This window comes from Chaetura pelagica, unplaced genomic scaffold (assembly GCF_000747805.2).
Source record: "Chaetura pelagica isolate M959 unplaced genomic scaffold, ChaPel_1.0 scaffold343, whole genome shotgun sequence".
Lineage (NCBI taxonomy): Eukaryota > Metazoa > Chordata > Aves > Apodiformes > Apodidae > Chaetura > Chaetura pelagica.
In genome coordinates this window covers 2,010-17,698 of record NW_009952873.1, presented here as the reverse complement: position 1 = coordinate 17,698, position 15,689 = coordinate 2,010, and the positions used below count along the sequence as shown (strand labels likewise).

Sequence of the window (15,689 nt, the reverse complement as noted above, 5' to 3'; positions counted from 1 at the left end):
ATGGACTAGATAACTTCTAAAAATGGTGAGACAGCTGATTCGCTCAGTCACAATTAAGAAGGTGGACCTTGTGTAAGAGACATTAAAAAGTAATGAGATGCTATGTTTAAATAAGCTGAATCATAAGCAGAATCTTTAATTGATCTGTACTGAGCTATTTAACATAGAACAGTAGAAAGTAGACTAATTTTCCTATTGCTGCTTGAAAAAAAAAATAAAATCATGTAGTCTTCAACAAACAGGTTCTTGGAAAAATGCCATTGAAACATCTTCCTCATGTCAATTCTTTGCTTTTCAGAGATAGATGCTGAAGAGTGGGGTAAATTTCTTCATACCAAAAATAAGGTACGTTTATTCTGATGATGCAGTAGCAGTGTCATAAATACGCTATCATATATGTACCTAATTATGCATCTCTTCCCTTGACTTACCAAAAAAGGAGATTATTCTACCTACTAGGCTATATGCCAGGGTATTGAAGATTTTCTGTTTTGCTTTATACGAGTAGAAAACTTCTGGAAACATTTTTTTATTTTTTTAACTTAAGATACAGACTTCCTGTTGTCTGTGGTGTGGGTCATCGATTCTGATGAGGTATTTATCTTAATTCTTGTGTTAATTCGTTAATTATTCTTTTTTCTGCATTGGCAAAATTAAAATGGAAATTGCAAAGGCAAGAAAGATATAATCACAAACCATTTCAATACACGTAAGAACTGGCTACTTCTGAGATATATTAGAAAGCTATGAAGAGGAAGGAAGAGTAATGCTCATCAAGGGAGAGAAGCAGCAACTGAGATGACCTAGGGCTTCAACAAGAGAGCCAAAGTCATTCTCTACTTGAAGACAGTAATCTTTTTGTTGGCAGATGAATTATTTGAGTGTTCATTACTGACCTAGGCAGTGCCAGAAATTGAAGGAAGTCTAGAGAGGAATACAGAGGGAACCTGTGCAAGGGTAGCTCTGTGCTAAGTTATTTTGAATTGGTGGAAGGAGAATAGGTTTAACAGTAGTGGAAACTTTTTGAAGTGAAACTGTCGTTGTTCTTCATCCTCTTTGAGATGAGAAGGGATTCAAGCTACATGTTGTTTATTAGCTTCCAAGAATTGCAACTAGGTTAGAAGTGAAATAAAGTGTTTGAAATTCTTTTTAGGCGAACACTATTTTATACCTTGTCTGATGGAGTTATAAGTGCTACTAACTGCCATCTCACAGTGTTAATCAATAGATGAAATACCAAGATTCATATTTCTTTAACTTTTAGCACTGTTGACTGCTTTTAGCATTAGCTTACAGGCTAATAGAAATTCTTACTTTCTCTCACCTTCTGTATACATAGTTTTTCAATGTTTCTTGGAGAAGGTAGCATTATTTTTCAATTATGTGAATGTGTGCTGCCTTATTTTATTGAAAACATTTTTTTTATCCTTCCATACCTCAGATCTATACAGATTTTGATGAAATACGTCAGGAAATAGAAAATGAAACAGAGAGAATTTCAGGAAATAATAAGGTAAATGTTGCACTGTCCATATTTGTCTTGCTGTAGATTCTCTTGCTGCTTAAACCTTTCTTAAACAGTTTTGGCAGCTAAAAGTGAAAATCACTGAACTATGATAAGGAAGAATGCAATAATGCAATTTTTTCACTGAGTTTTGGGATAAATGACTTTAGGTTTCAGAAAATGCAGATAGTTGTTGTTACTCTACTTAAAAGCTTCCATAATAATAGTGCAAGAAATAAACTTTGATTAATCTTTTTTCCATTTTTCCACATACAAAGCTTTGTGTAATTATAAAATCAAGTGTTCTATTCTTGTGCATCTATGTAATTTCTGGAATATAAAAGCTTTTATCCATTATATTGAGAGGGAAAGGGGCCTGCCTCCAAAGACAGTGGAGTTGGTTGACACATGTGGCTGGCTTTTTTTTAATCACTGAGTAGTTGCAAGGTGTATGATGGAGTAAAGTTTTTCTCATTTGAAACTATAGCTTTTGGCTTTCAAAGGGGTACATTTAAATAATCCAGTGCAGTGATTAATTTTTATTATTAACCTATTTCTAGGGAATCAGTCCAGAACCTATTCATCTTAAGATATTTTCTGCTAATGTTGTAAATCTGACTCTTGTGGATTTACCTGGAATGACAAAGGTAAGATGTAGAATGCTTCTCTTCTGAGTCATTGAGAGCAGTGTGTTTGGAATTACGGAGTGTATGTTCACTCTTTGGCATTATTCTGTAGTCTTAGATAAAAAGCTTTCCTCAGGTTAAGTAGCTGGTTATACACATTTGAGATATCACCAACTTCTTGTGTAATATTTGTTTTCTGGTGCTCTTCACTGTTTTAAGAGGTAGATCTATTTAAGTTCTTTCTATGTACAGCTGAGGGACTGGAAGCATTGTGCAAGCTGCATGTGCTTTTCCATAGAAGAGATAGCACTTGAAGTTTCAAAGTTGCACCTGCAGGTAGATGGGTAGTTTATAAGTTTGAAAGTGTTCTCTCCATTGCTTCTCCAGAAGTTGCTCTATGTATGTTGCGTAAGAAGTTGTAGGAAGTGAGAATACACTGGAAGAAATGTTTAGTTCCTCTTTGTTCAGATTTTATCCTGAATAATTTTCTGTGGCATTAAGATGACCAGATTACTTCCTTCCATGCCCGTGCACACATTCATATCCCACTGTGCCAGTTGTGCAGATGGTTCTTGGATGCCAGGTCTTCTAGACAAAAGTATCAAATAATTTAAATTGATTTGTATTTCTAAAAGAGTAGTTTTGACCTTGATACTTTTCAATATTTTCCTTTTGTTTTTGTTCATGAAGGGGGAAGGACAGGGCTGGAAAACTTTATCCTGTATTGTGGTATAGGGTATGAGCTTCCGATGAGTGGTCTTACATAAGCATAAATAGAAAATTTTAAACAGTTCTGGTGTTTTTTTTTTCCTAGGTGCCTGTAGGTGATCAGCCTAAGGACATTGAACTTCAAATAAGAGAGCTAATCCTTCAGTTCATCAGCAACCCAAATTCAATCATTCTGGCAGTTACAGCTGCTAACACAGACATGGCCACTTCAGAAGCACTTAAAATTGCACGGGAGGTGGATCCAGATGGTAAGCAGCAAGAGAAACTGGATCTTGTAATTCAGCTTCTTTTTAAAACTTAAATCCTAAAATAAAGCTGAACTTCGGGCAAAAAGTTGCAAGAAAGCCTAATGTCACTGAATTTCTTAGAAAGTACAATTATTATGTTTGCTTAAGGACTTCCTTCTGTAGTCTCTGCAACTCAGAGAATGCTGTGATGAACCAATATCCAATAGATTTCTGGTTTATGAACAGGCCAGATAACTGTTTTAGTAGTCATAGGAGTCCCTTCTAATACCAGAGCAGCAAAATGGCATTATAGAGTCTTGGGGGGGGGGTTGAGATTTTTAGTAATTTATAGTGGTCTGTTAGGATGACATAATGCTTTATTGTCCAATGTTGTCTCCTTTAGTAGAGAAAATATGCCATCCTGCAGCTAGTAATTGACTGTCCAGCTGTTAGTTTGATGACCTTTAGTAAGAACAAAATTAATATATACTGTCAGTATCCATTTTGGTGCCATGTAGTTATGAGACAGAACTGACTGGTTTGATTTAATCTAAAGAGGTTTATCATTTCATATTTACGTAATGATTTCAAAACAGATCTGAAGCCTCTTGGTGCCTGTTCCTTGTTTATGGGAAGTCCTATCAGTAATAATTGGCGGTGTGTGATTTGGAAGCATATAGTTGGAAAATAAATATACTGAAATTAGACTAATATTTGGTGTCGATACGCTTTTCCCTCAAAATTTTCTTCCCATGAAGTATAACATTTCCTGATTGTTTTCAAATTTGCCTGCTTTGGTCTGTCTGTCTAAGCCTTTATGGGTTTTACAGACACACAACCTCGAGGGAGAACCTCTTTTCCTGGCAGGCTTCTGAGTCAAATTTTCCTGGTACAAGGCAGCAGACCATTTCATTTTAATTTGCTCCTCTGAAAACAATCAGCTGTGACTTGGATCACTTCCCAAAATTCTGAATCTTAAAGATCCATAGTGGCAGGTCATGTTGCAGATTCTGTAGGAATGAGAACTTGTATGAAATGAGAACTTGAAGTACTACAGTAGGTAGACTCTTTGCCTTGCATTCTTGTGAAAGTTTCAGGACCTAAGAAACTACTGATTTTGCTGAGGTACTGGTTTATTTTCAGACTTGAAAAGTGTGTTACGTGTTAAAGAAAAGTTCTTGCCATGTTTTTTTCAGACCAAGGATCACAGAAGATATTAAAGTCCCAGGCAAATCCTGTGCATGTTAGCCTACCTGTTTAGATGTACAGTATTTACCTATTTAGTGAATGTAGGTAACTTTTCCCTTCACAGTGTCCAATATGAAGCTTAGTTTTAATTCAGAAAACATTCAGTCACATATTCAATAAGAATGTATTTTACTAGCAAAATTAAATCCACTAAGGCTTCTTCTGTAGGTGGATTTCAAGCTATTCAGTCTCTTGGGGCTTTCAGCTGTGCGTTTGATGCTCTTTGCTGGAATTTGGCCTGTTGCTTCCTAGAGCAGTTTCTCCAGTGGGTAGTGGCAATCTGGTTGGAACTGTATTTTAAAGACCATTACATCTGGTCCTACACATATGCTAGAAATAAGTTCAGTCCACTCATTCTTCTGAGTCCCCTTACTCTTCTCTACAAGTGTTTAGTAACATTTCTAACTTTATGTAGTATGCAGAAATGTTTGTTGTAATCAGTAGTGACTATAATTTCAAACTGCATGGTGCCTTGGTGCCTAAACCTTCTTCTTTAACCAGATCTGTGTGGGGAGCAGTACCTGCCAAATACTTTTTTATATTCCTGTTAATAAGGAGCTCCAGATAGACTAAAACCATGTTCTTGCACTAGTCCTTGCTGCTTTGCAGTATTAAACTCCATGCAGTTGTCTGAGGAACTTTCTGAATTCCGAGTTTCAGCTACCCTGGTCAAGACAAAACATCCATGTGAGTGAATTTTCCTTTCGGTAGGTCGGAGAACCCTTGCTGTTATCACAAAGCTAGATCTCATGGATGCTGGCACTGATGCTATGGATGTGCTCATGGGAAGAGTGATTCCAGTCAAACTTGGCATCATTGGAGTAGTGAACAGGTCTGTCTGGGTGCATTGATGCTGTTTTTAAAACCATGTTAATATGAAGTAAGGCTTTCAACTTATTTTACCATGAATATGGTTTTAAGAGTAAGGTGAGCTAATGTTGAAATAAACTTCTGAATAAGCAAGAAAGAAGCTTGTTGCTCACCTTTCTAGAGCCTGTGTGTTCTTTGTCCACTCATCCAACTGCTAATTTAGAAAGGAATAGGGGCACTTCTAAAATAACTATAGTGTCACTTCTTTCTGCTGTTGTTTTTTTAACTTGGGGGATGCTTCTGTTCACGTTAGCACCGATCCAGTACAGATCTCATTTGTCTTAGTTCTCACTGTATATGGCTATAGTACTGTTCACTTTTTTTTTTGCATTAGCTAGGCCAAATCTCTGTAGTATTCATAATAGCATTGCTTAGCTTCTGTACAGCTGCTACTCATACTGATTTGTTGAATATGCTGCATGGAACAACAAATAAAACCCTTTATTGTCTAACAAAGATGTTATGTGTGTTAAGCAAAATCCAGCTGTTAGGCATCCTGTCCAGAAAAGAAGAAAACCAAATTATTTTTACTTTACATCTATTAACAAGTGTTTAACTCTCACCTTTTAACTTCAGGAGTCAGTTGGATATTAACAATAAGAAGAGTGTAGCCGATTCCATTCGTGATGAATATGGTTTTCTTCAAAAGAAGTATCCTTCCTTAGCCAATCGAAATGGAACCAAATATCTTGCCAGAACACTGAACAGGTATTACATATAACATAAAATAAATGTGTGCTTTTAAAGATACTTTAAAATATAAATTGGTGTGTTGGAAATACGTGTAAACATTTATTTTTACTTTTCCTTTATCTTGTGGTGCTGTACAGTGATACATTAAGGAAAACTGGTTGCAAATTCAGTTTCTGAATTTACTGTAATCATCCTGAGTAAATGTTTTCCTTTGGTGATTATTTTCTGTCTCTTTTCTGTTTTGATAGAGATGATAAAGCTGAAACTTTTCTTCCCTTCTGATGAGGGACTGTTTTCTGTTTTTAGACTTCTGATGCATCATATCAGGGATTGCTTGCCAGAACTGAAAACCAGAATCAATGTTTTAGCTGCTCAATACCAGTCTCTACTAAACAGCTATGGGGAACCTGTTGAGGATAAAAGTGCCACTTTATTGCAGCTTATTACCAAGTTTGCCACAGAATATTGTAACACTATTGAAGGAACAGCAAAGTACATAGAGACTTCAGAACTGTAAGTACCAAATGGTTCTTTAGAATATCGAATGAGCAGTTAGAGCGGTGGCTCTTGCTTACTTTCATTTGCAGTAGTACTACACTAGAGCATAACATACTCAAAAAGCATAGAATTACAGGGGTTGGAAGGGACCTCTGAATGTCATCAAGTCCAATCCTTCTGCTGCAGCAGGAGCACTTAGGGCAGATCACACAGGAATGTGTCCAGATGGGTCTAGAAAGTCTTCAGAGAAGGAGACTCCACAAACTCTCTGGGCAGCCTGTCCCAGTGCTCCATCACTCTCACAGTAAAGAAGTTTTTTCTCATGTTGAGGTGGAACTTCCTGTGTTGTAGCTTGGCATCATTTCCCCTCATCCTATCACAGGACACCACTGGACTGGACTGGCCCTTTCTTGACATCCATCCTTCAGATATTTATAGACATTAATGAGGTCCCCTCAGTCTTTTTTTCTCAAAACTAAACAGCCCCAGGTCTCTTAGCCTTTCCTTGTAGGACAGGTGTTCTAAGTCCCTTAATCATCCTTGTAGCCCTCTGTTGGACTCTCTCCAGCATATCCATGTCCCTCTTGAACTGGGAAGCCCAGAACTGGACACAATACTCCAGATGTGGTCTTACTAGGGCAGAGTAGCAGGGTAGGAGAAACTCCCTTGACCTGCTGGCCACACTGTTCTTAATACATCCCAGGATAGTATTGGCTCTCTTGGCCACAAGAGCACACTGCTACCCCATGGATAACTTGTCTACCAGGACCCCAAGGTCCTTCTCCATGGGGCTGCTTTCTAGCAGGTCAACCCCTAATCTGTATTGTTGCATGGTGTTTTTTCTCCCCAGGTGCAGGACTCTATACTTAGTCTTGTTGAACCTCATTAGGTTCATCTTTGCCCAGCTCTCCAGTCTGTCTCTATCTCACTGAATGGCTGCACAGCCTTCAGTTGTATCAGACAATCCTCCCAGCTTTGTATCATCAACAAACTTGCTGAGGATACACTCTATCCTTTCATCCAGGGGGGATGTGGGGATATGTTTGAATTCAAGTCACTGTAAAAAAATGCAATGACAGCTTTTTTTTCTTGTTTATTACTTCAGTTACTATTTTGATTTCCAGATGCGGTGGAGCCAGAATTTGTTATATTTTTCATGAGACCTTTGGAAGAACTTTAGAATCTGTTGACCCACTGGGAGGCCTTAACACAATTGATATTCTCACTGCCATTAGAAATGCTACTGTGAGTGTTGTTCTGTACTCCTAAGTGTTGATACGATATATTGGGTTCTGTGACCAATTTTTGACAAATTTGTTCTCCTTCAGTCTTGTGAACTAATTATCTCAGCTGAATGAGTTAATGTGAAGAGACTAAATCCTAATAATCATCTAGAAATGTTTTTCTCTATAGCTAAGCACTGGTCTGTATGGTCATAAATAGAATTCTCCTAAACATTGTGAATTAATGACACTGTATTATGATTCTACTTAACAGAAAACCCACCTACTTTCCAGTAAGAATTGTACACCTGAGACTGTGAAAGCACTGGTCTGTATGGTCATAAATAGAATTCTTCTAAATAGTGGCAACTCTTCTCTCTGAACTTAGGAAGAGAATATCTTTGCCCTTATAACAAATTTAATTTAAAGTTGGATCCACAAAGGTGAAAATAATTTTTTATAGTTGTATGCCTAGAGTGACATTAGTAGGTAGAAATTTTCAATATTCTGTAAGGACACTGGTTAATAATTGTTTAACACATTTTGTCTTAAAGGTACTAACTTCCTATTTTATAGCTTTTAAATATTCTTGTAATATTTTACTTCTAAGACCTGTTCTGAGAGCTCTTTTGGGTGAGCACTGTGAACTGATTTATTCTGGACTTCATCAAATACTACTTCCTAGAATACTACTTCCTAGAGATGGATATTGTTTTAATACACAATTTAACAGTTTTTCCCTTCTTTTGAACTAGGGTCCCCGTCCTGCCTTGTTTGTTCCCGAAGTTTCGTTTGAATTACTGGTAAAAAGGCAGATCAAACGTTTAGAAGAACCAAGCTTGCGCTGCGTGGAGCTAGTTCATGAAGAAATGCAGAGAATTATCCAGCACTGTAGCAATTACAGTACACAGGTAAAAATGCACGTTTTAGAATTAGGCTTGTAATTATTTGGCTTTTCCCCTCCCCTCACTTCCCTAAATATTCTGGAAGTCTCATCAGTAAATTTTGGGTTTCTTTTTAGGAATTACTGAGATTTCCTAAACTGCACGATGCCATAGTTGAAGTAGTAACCTGTCTTCTGCGTAGGAGACTTCCTGTCACAAATGAAATGGTAATCATCCGCCTATTATAATTCTGCTGGAAAAAGTGTGTTTTTCTGGAGTCTTTCTTGATGCTTCTATTTGCACTGTTATGTCAGGAATCCTAACTATTGAAGGAATCTTAACTTGTATTTGTTAGATAGCTAGGTATTCAATTTCTAGATAGTTTTAAACTTCTATATGAGAAGATAGGTACGTAAAGAATTAGGGGAAATCCTCTTTGGCTTATTGTCCCCCATGTTTTAATGTCCTAAGAAGACTTTTACTAAGATTTAGATTTAAAGTTTTCTAGTCTTTCTGATGATGATTTTGCTCTCTTGTAACAGAAGCTGTGCATTTATTGTAGACTTTGGGATGCAATTATGAAAATGAAGTTCTAGTCTATATTCTGTGTGTTTTGGAGATAAAATGAGCATAAAACGTTGGGTTTGCTTATATTGCTTTTTAGCTAGCGAGAACTAAAATTCAACTTCTCGCTTTGAGTAAATGTGATTTAATATAAAAGTCTGCTTCAGACTGCTTTTTTGGGGGAAGCAAAGTGTTTCAGTTATTGACTTGGCATATGTTTGATGTGAAAAGCAAAAGTTGTTCAGTATGCTTACTATCCCCCATAGTGAGCCATCTCTCACTGGCTCACATGTGGCTTGTGGCTGTAGATTGTCTATATAGCTCATTTCATTGCTACATAGCTTACACTCTTTAAGTTGCTGGATTTCGTTTATTCAGTGCTGGAGAGGCATTAGTTGATAAAGCTAACAAGTTAAACTGGTGTAGCATCCAAAATGGCTAAAGGTCTGATTGCTCTGCAATGAATGGATTCCCTTCTTGCCTTCTGCATCAGAACTTTATTGTCTTTGGGCTATTAAGAATGGTCTTTTGTATGGACTTTTAGACTGTGCTTTTAAGCATAGTAGGTCATTGCTCTTTACTAGCATTACATTTACTTGCTGAATTTTTGAATTGTGAATGATGATGTATTGCAGGTTCACAATCTAGTGGCCATTGAGTTAGCCTATATCAATACCAAACATCCAGACTTTGCTGATGCCTGTGGTTTAATGAATAACAACATAGAGGTAAGAAAATGCAGTCTCTTAAAAAGTCTTTTGACTCCTTTAAGTGAAGGCCTAAATAATTGGTAAAAACCCAAATGCTTTAATTGCTTTCATTTAAGCAGGGTTCTACATTTTTAAGTATAAAAATGTGATATATTGCAAATAAGCTGTATAGTTTTATCTTGTGATCTGCTGACTTGTTAGATTTATGTTGCCTATTACATTCAAGAACAGTGGTTGATATTTCACTAAAAACAATTCTGCTTGTATTTCTATCTGGAAAACAAGGTGAGCGCCTAGTTGAGTATTGGCTATTAAATACAATTTTTGAAAGAGAAACTTTTAGATAGTTGTGAGATACTGTTTAATGCTGATGTAACTCCATTTTGTCTCTGACAATGTATCAATAGCTATAATGTTCCTGTCATTCCTGAAAGGATAATACAAGTGGTCTTTATCCAAATTCTAAATTCTGCTTCTTTCTGGCATTATTTTTGTGTCTGTTTTACCATGCTTCAGTCTCCCTAAGACAATTTTCTCCATCAGTCTCCCATAAACCTTTTACCATTGAAATGGTCTTTCTGTTTTTCAAGCCCAGTTTTGATTGATAATACTTGTTGCTGTTACCATCCTGTAGTACCAGTTGCTCTACAACTGATGTGTTCAATTCTTTTTTGCAATCTGATTTTGCTGCAGTACTTCCATCTGGCTAGGAGCTCGGTAATATTCTTGTGTTCCCCTGCTTATCCAATGCATTCTCTTTTATAGTAGTGTTCTTTTCTTAAATGCTTATGTTATCATTTCTGCTCTTTAGTTCCAATTTTTTACTTCTATACATAAATTTTGTATTGACTGGGTATGCAATTGAATTTGTCTTGGTAGACTGCTCTTGACTCTAGTTCAGAAACAACATGTGTGCAAACTGCTATGAGTACAACAATTAGGACTTCGCAAAGTTGAACATAGGGATTATTGTATTATCGTATGTTACTTAAACTTAGTTCTTTCCCAATGTTTTCTTGAACAGGACATTGAAATTTTTGAAGAAACAAAACTTGTAAAACATCTTATCCTCATTCAGTGGACAATCAATTCTTAATTTTAAGAAAAATCGGATCTTTGTTTGTTCTGATTGTTTTAAATTCTGTTTTGCTATAAAGTGAATTCTGCTGCCTCTTCCTTCCTTTTGGACTAATCATAGTTAACCCTTCTGGCCAAAGAATCAAATCCTTGTAGATTACTTTGAAGATTGAAATTTTAATAAGGGCTGTAGGGTATATATGCTGAGCCAAACTGTGTAGCTTTGATCTTGTTTTTTAGAGGCTCTGGTTTTGATTATGGAGTGTGTTGCAAAAAAAATTATATAAAGAATTTACTTCTGATCAGGTAATCGGAGTCGTTTCATTCAAATAATTGAAGTTTTCATAGTATCATAGTATGAATACATAGTACTGGATAAGATGAAATTACTAGTGTTTGTCTCTAAAATGTAAGTAATCTGTAAAATATGTGTTGATACAGAGTAATACATAATTGAGGTCTTGCTGGATTGTTTTTAAAGGAACAAAGGCGTAACAGGTTAGCCCGGGAATTGCCTTCTGCTGTGCCAAGAGACAAGGTAAGAAAATGCTGATTTTTACTGGTTCATTTAAAGTTTAATGCATTCTCCTTTGATTGAATCAAACCGATGGAAACTTTGATACCCTACCCTAGTTAACAGTCTTGGGAGCTTCCAGGTGTTGACTTTTTTATTCCAATTTTGTAAGATAGAAGTGAAATGGTAAGTTCTTCCAAAGATACAGTTTTGGGCAGGTTTTAAATCTGTGATTTCTGAAGACTTGCCTATAACTTTACATTAATATTACACTTAGTAGTTAGATGTCATCTGAGGTAAGGCTTAACATGCTTGCAGATGTTAAAGATGGAGTCTGAACTTGCATTCTTAAATTTATGTCTGAGATGCTGATTTCCAAACATAACCAATATTCTGTGTGCCAACATAGTGACTTTTTAAGTCACTCTTAAAACTGCCATTTATTGCCATCTTGCTTTCTTTTGGGCAAGATGATGGAGGTGCCACTTTCAGTTAATCATCATAATCCAGTAATATATTCTGTCTCCAGAGCTTGCTTATTTTTACCAGGTTTTGGGATTTGTTCAATGGCAAGTAAGTACATGGATGGAAGAACCAAGTGTCATAGAAAACACTCCCTAGCTGTAGAAATGACTAGTCTGACAATCAGCTGGAATTTTAGACAGGTATTTAGTATTATATGAAATATTTATAATCCAAATATAAAGAATATAGTAAGCTCCTCACAGGTTGTAACAACAGTTACTACAGGTGATAGAAATAGATGCATTACGTTTGTTGGGACAAAAGGTGACAGTCGCACAATGGATTTGATATTACTGCCTTTAATTAGTAGAAGGCAGCCAATGGATAAACTGAGAATTTAAGATAGCTATCTAGAGATTGCTTTCAGTGCTCTTTGATCCTTCTTTTTATTGACTTCATATTTATATCATGAGTGTAGGAACTGAAATAGAGTTGAAGACAAAAGTATTGACTGTCTTGGAGATGCTTGGGGTTTTTTCCCTTCTGCTTGTATTACTGTTTTCCTTCCAAATTCAAAATACTTTCTTTCCTTGATTTTTAAAGATGCTAGTAGGTAAAAGTGTGAAATTTGCTAGGCAGATTTGGTGGTCTTCAGTTGAAATTTTTTTTTTTCCCCCCTCCCTGCATTTTTTACCTTCCTTAGTCTACTAAACCACCAGGTGCATTGGCACCTGCTTCCCAGGAGACTGTTACTGCTGCTTCTGCTGAGGCTGATGGCAAGGTCTGTCTTGATTTTTCCTATAAGCACTGCATGTACGTTTCTGTTGTGGTGCACCGCAGATAACACAGAAAGCAGTTAGTATTTAGTGCTCTGTGTGTCACTGGCACAGTATTCCCTACAGAGTGCCGACTACTTGACATTCCTGATTTTAGCGCGTGCAGTGGCAGGTAAGGATGTGCCATTAGGTGGCAGAGTCACTGCTTTCTGTTTGAACTCTCGGTTGCATTACATTGTGGTGCAAGTCTGCAGCATAATTTGCCTCCAGCTGTAGTCAGTAGTTGTTTGGTGTAACAGTACTGTAATCAAAAGTGTTCAGCATGGTTGTTAAAATGCATGTTTTCAATGTGTTGACAGTTAAAAAAAGAGGACAAAAGATAAGCTAAGTATGTGAGTTTCCTGCTTCCTGCAAGGAATCTTTATAGGCTCTGTACAAACTGAACCTCCTTTTTGTTATTTTACATAATTGTTCAATCCCTGGTTTACTTCTGTTTGTTAACTGTGTTCTGCAGTGGTTTCTGTCCCTCATACTAAAATAACAGCTCGTTACTGTAATTTTTTGCTAATTGCTTTCACTTGGAGTCAGAAAAGCTGGGTAGTCACAAGTTTGTGTATCAGGAATACCAAGAGGACTCAGGCTTTCTGCTTCATTGCTTTCAGCTTCTAGCGCAAAGCTGCCATTTCTGTGCTGAACGAAGTAGTTGAAGTCAAAATCTAGCCAGTAGGAGAATTTTAACTATTCTTTTCATCAGAGCTTTAGAGGTTCTGATATGCCTCAAACATTGAAAAGAAATTAAAAGCTACTGTGAGGATACTGTTATAACTTGTAAAGTAGCAGGAAGCTGCCCAACTTGGTTTAATTTGTGGCTTCCCACAAAACCTGTACTTTATTGGATGCTACATACTCAACATGTTTTCCTGTGAAACAATGTAGCTTTGCTTCTGAAACTATTTTGGAGATTGAGTAGGTTCTACAGTAGAAGTGAATGAGAGTGGCATAGGGATTTTTGCCATTTTAAATAGTTCTTGCAATCAGAAATAATGTTATGGAGCTTTCCTCAGTAATTGTTCTTCTTATTAGCAGAGGTTGATTTGAATTCCTATAGTGTGTTTTTTTACAGCACCTCTGAATAGGTGTGCAATTTTAATACTATTTCTGACATGCGCAGTTTAGCTGGCTTTCCTTCTAGTATGTAGCTGTTGGTATTCTACTTGCTGTGTTTTGTTTCTTACTCTTCCTTTAGACTCAGGATTGGGCTGGAGTTGTTTTAATTGTAAACACAGTAGATAAATTTAGCTTATTTTCCCCTATATCTGCAACAAGGCAAAAGTAGTAGTAGTTCAGTGCCTTGAATATTTTTCAGACAGTAATTGATTTTGAAGCACAGTAGTAAATACAATAGATACTAGCCTTATGGAAAGGTACAAAGTAAAAATTACCACTGTTCCACATCAAAAAATACTGTCTTTAAAAAAAATATTAATTTTACATGTGGTAGGTATCACCAAGTAGTATTTCTTTTGTCCAGTGATTCCTAATATTTAGTAGTTGGGTGTTCCAAAATCACAGAAGCACTAAGGTTGGAAAAGACCTTCAAGATCATCAAGTCCAACCGTCAGGCCTACACCCCTGTGACGACTAAACCATATCTCAAAGCACCACGTCTAGCCATTTTTTGAATGCCTCCATGGACAGTGCCTCCACCAACTCCCATCCTTTTCTCAGGAGAACATTCTTTCTCTGAACTTCCCAGAAACTCTGATCTTCACTTCCAGACGATGGAGATTTTAATTTTGTTACCAAAAAAAAACCTTCTGCAAATTGAGGTCTGGCAGCTCAAATATGTGCATAGCTTTGCTACCTGGAACATAAATGTGCATATTACTTAGCTGTTACTGTAAGAAACTTCAGGTACTATTTCAGTAAAATATCAATTAATTTAAATTCAGGTTTTCAAAGAGCTGTAGTGACCTTCATACTTTCAGAATGATCCTGATAGTGTAGGTTGTATTGCTCCAAGGCTGTATGGTAAAAGCTAAAGAATTTAGAAGACCGTTTCATATTTCAGAAATGATTTGTAGACACGTAAAATGCTGGGGAGCTTTTAGGAGACATTTCACACCATTATTAGGAAGAATATGAGTTTTAGAAGGTTTTATTTTACTGGTACTTTGTGTAAGCTGTAAGCAGCAAAGGAAGAACAAAGGTGGAGAACATGAAGAAAACAAAGAGAATATACATACAAAAAAATCTCATTTATAGTAAGTCTTATCAATAGCCCAGTAACAGTAGGTTTAATCAGATTCTGCTTTACAGTGCCAAAATTCTAACTCTCCAATGCTTCTTCATTGTGCTGTTTGTGCAGGCTGCTTCTGGAGTGGGAGATATGTCTCAGGAGTCTGGAACAGGCAACTGGAGAGGAATGCTGAAACCTTCTAAAGTGGAAGAGGTTTTGGCAGAGGAAAAATCCAAGCCAGCTGCAGCCCCCCTACCTGCTAGTCCTCAAAAAGGGCATGCTGTAAATCTATTAGATGTGGTGAGTTATGAAAGACAATTACTACTTCTTTAAAGTTTAGGCTTAGAAAAGAAAACATCTGAATTCCAGGTCTTGTAACTTTACTACTAATATATGGTATCTTAGTAAATAATTGCTACTGTAGAGACATAGAGATCTACTTAGTCTTTTCTGCCTTCCTGCTTGCCCTGTCCCTCATCCTTCCCCATGCTGGTTTCAGCCTGTGAAAGTGAACTTCTTGCCTAGATTGCTCTTTCTTCAGAAACAAATCTTAGCTCATGTCTCGACTGAAATAAATTCCTGCTCTTTTCCTCTGAAGTTGGCATTTTTATATTACAAGAAAAGAGATTTAAGACAAAAACCACTTAAGTTAAAAAAGGTGGATATCCTAAAAGTGTTGAAGAGCTTAGTTCCTTAAGTGAGGTTTGTTGTTTTTCTTAAATGTAGTAATGGTGCCTTCTGACCTTTCTTTCATAAATCTGGATTTTGATGTATATCTAATTTTATTTTTTAAATATTAGAACTTGCTTCAAAGGTTACACTTAGCAAGCTATCAGACGAAA

General features: G+C 36.6%; 1 protein-coding gene across 1 annotated transcript in view; it reads left to right on the top strand.

The window, feature by feature from the left end:
- Positions 1-15,689, top strand: part of DNM1L (dynamin 1-like) — a gene marked incomplete at its 3' end in the record, with an annotated part of 29,062 nt that overhangs the window by 13,169 nt on the left and 204 nt on the right. The window contains exons 3-15 of the mRNA XM_009995211.1: positions 299-345; positions 1,442-1,513; positions 2,065-2,151; positions 2,945-3,107; positions 5,046-5,166; positions 5,781-5,912; positions 6,204-6,410; positions 7,520-7,640; positions 8,374-8,529; positions 8,640-8,729; positions 9,702-9,794; positions 11,335-11,391; positions 14,977-15,147. Of these exons, the coding sequence (XP_009993513.1) occupies positions 299-345; positions 1,442-1,513; positions 2,065-2,151; positions 2,945-3,107; positions 5,046-5,166; positions 5,781-5,912; positions 6,204-6,410; positions 7,520-7,640; positions 8,374-8,529; positions 8,640-8,729; positions 9,702-9,794; positions 11,335-11,391; positions 14,977-15,147 (1,517 nt within the window). The remainder of the gene's footprint in view (positions 1-298; positions 346-1,441; positions 1,514-2,064; positions 2,152-2,944; positions 3,108-5,045; positions 5,167-5,780; positions 5,913-6,203; positions 6,411-7,519; positions 7,641-8,373; positions 8,530-8,639; positions 8,730-9,701; positions 9,795-11,334; positions 11,392-14,976; positions 15,148-15,689) is intronic.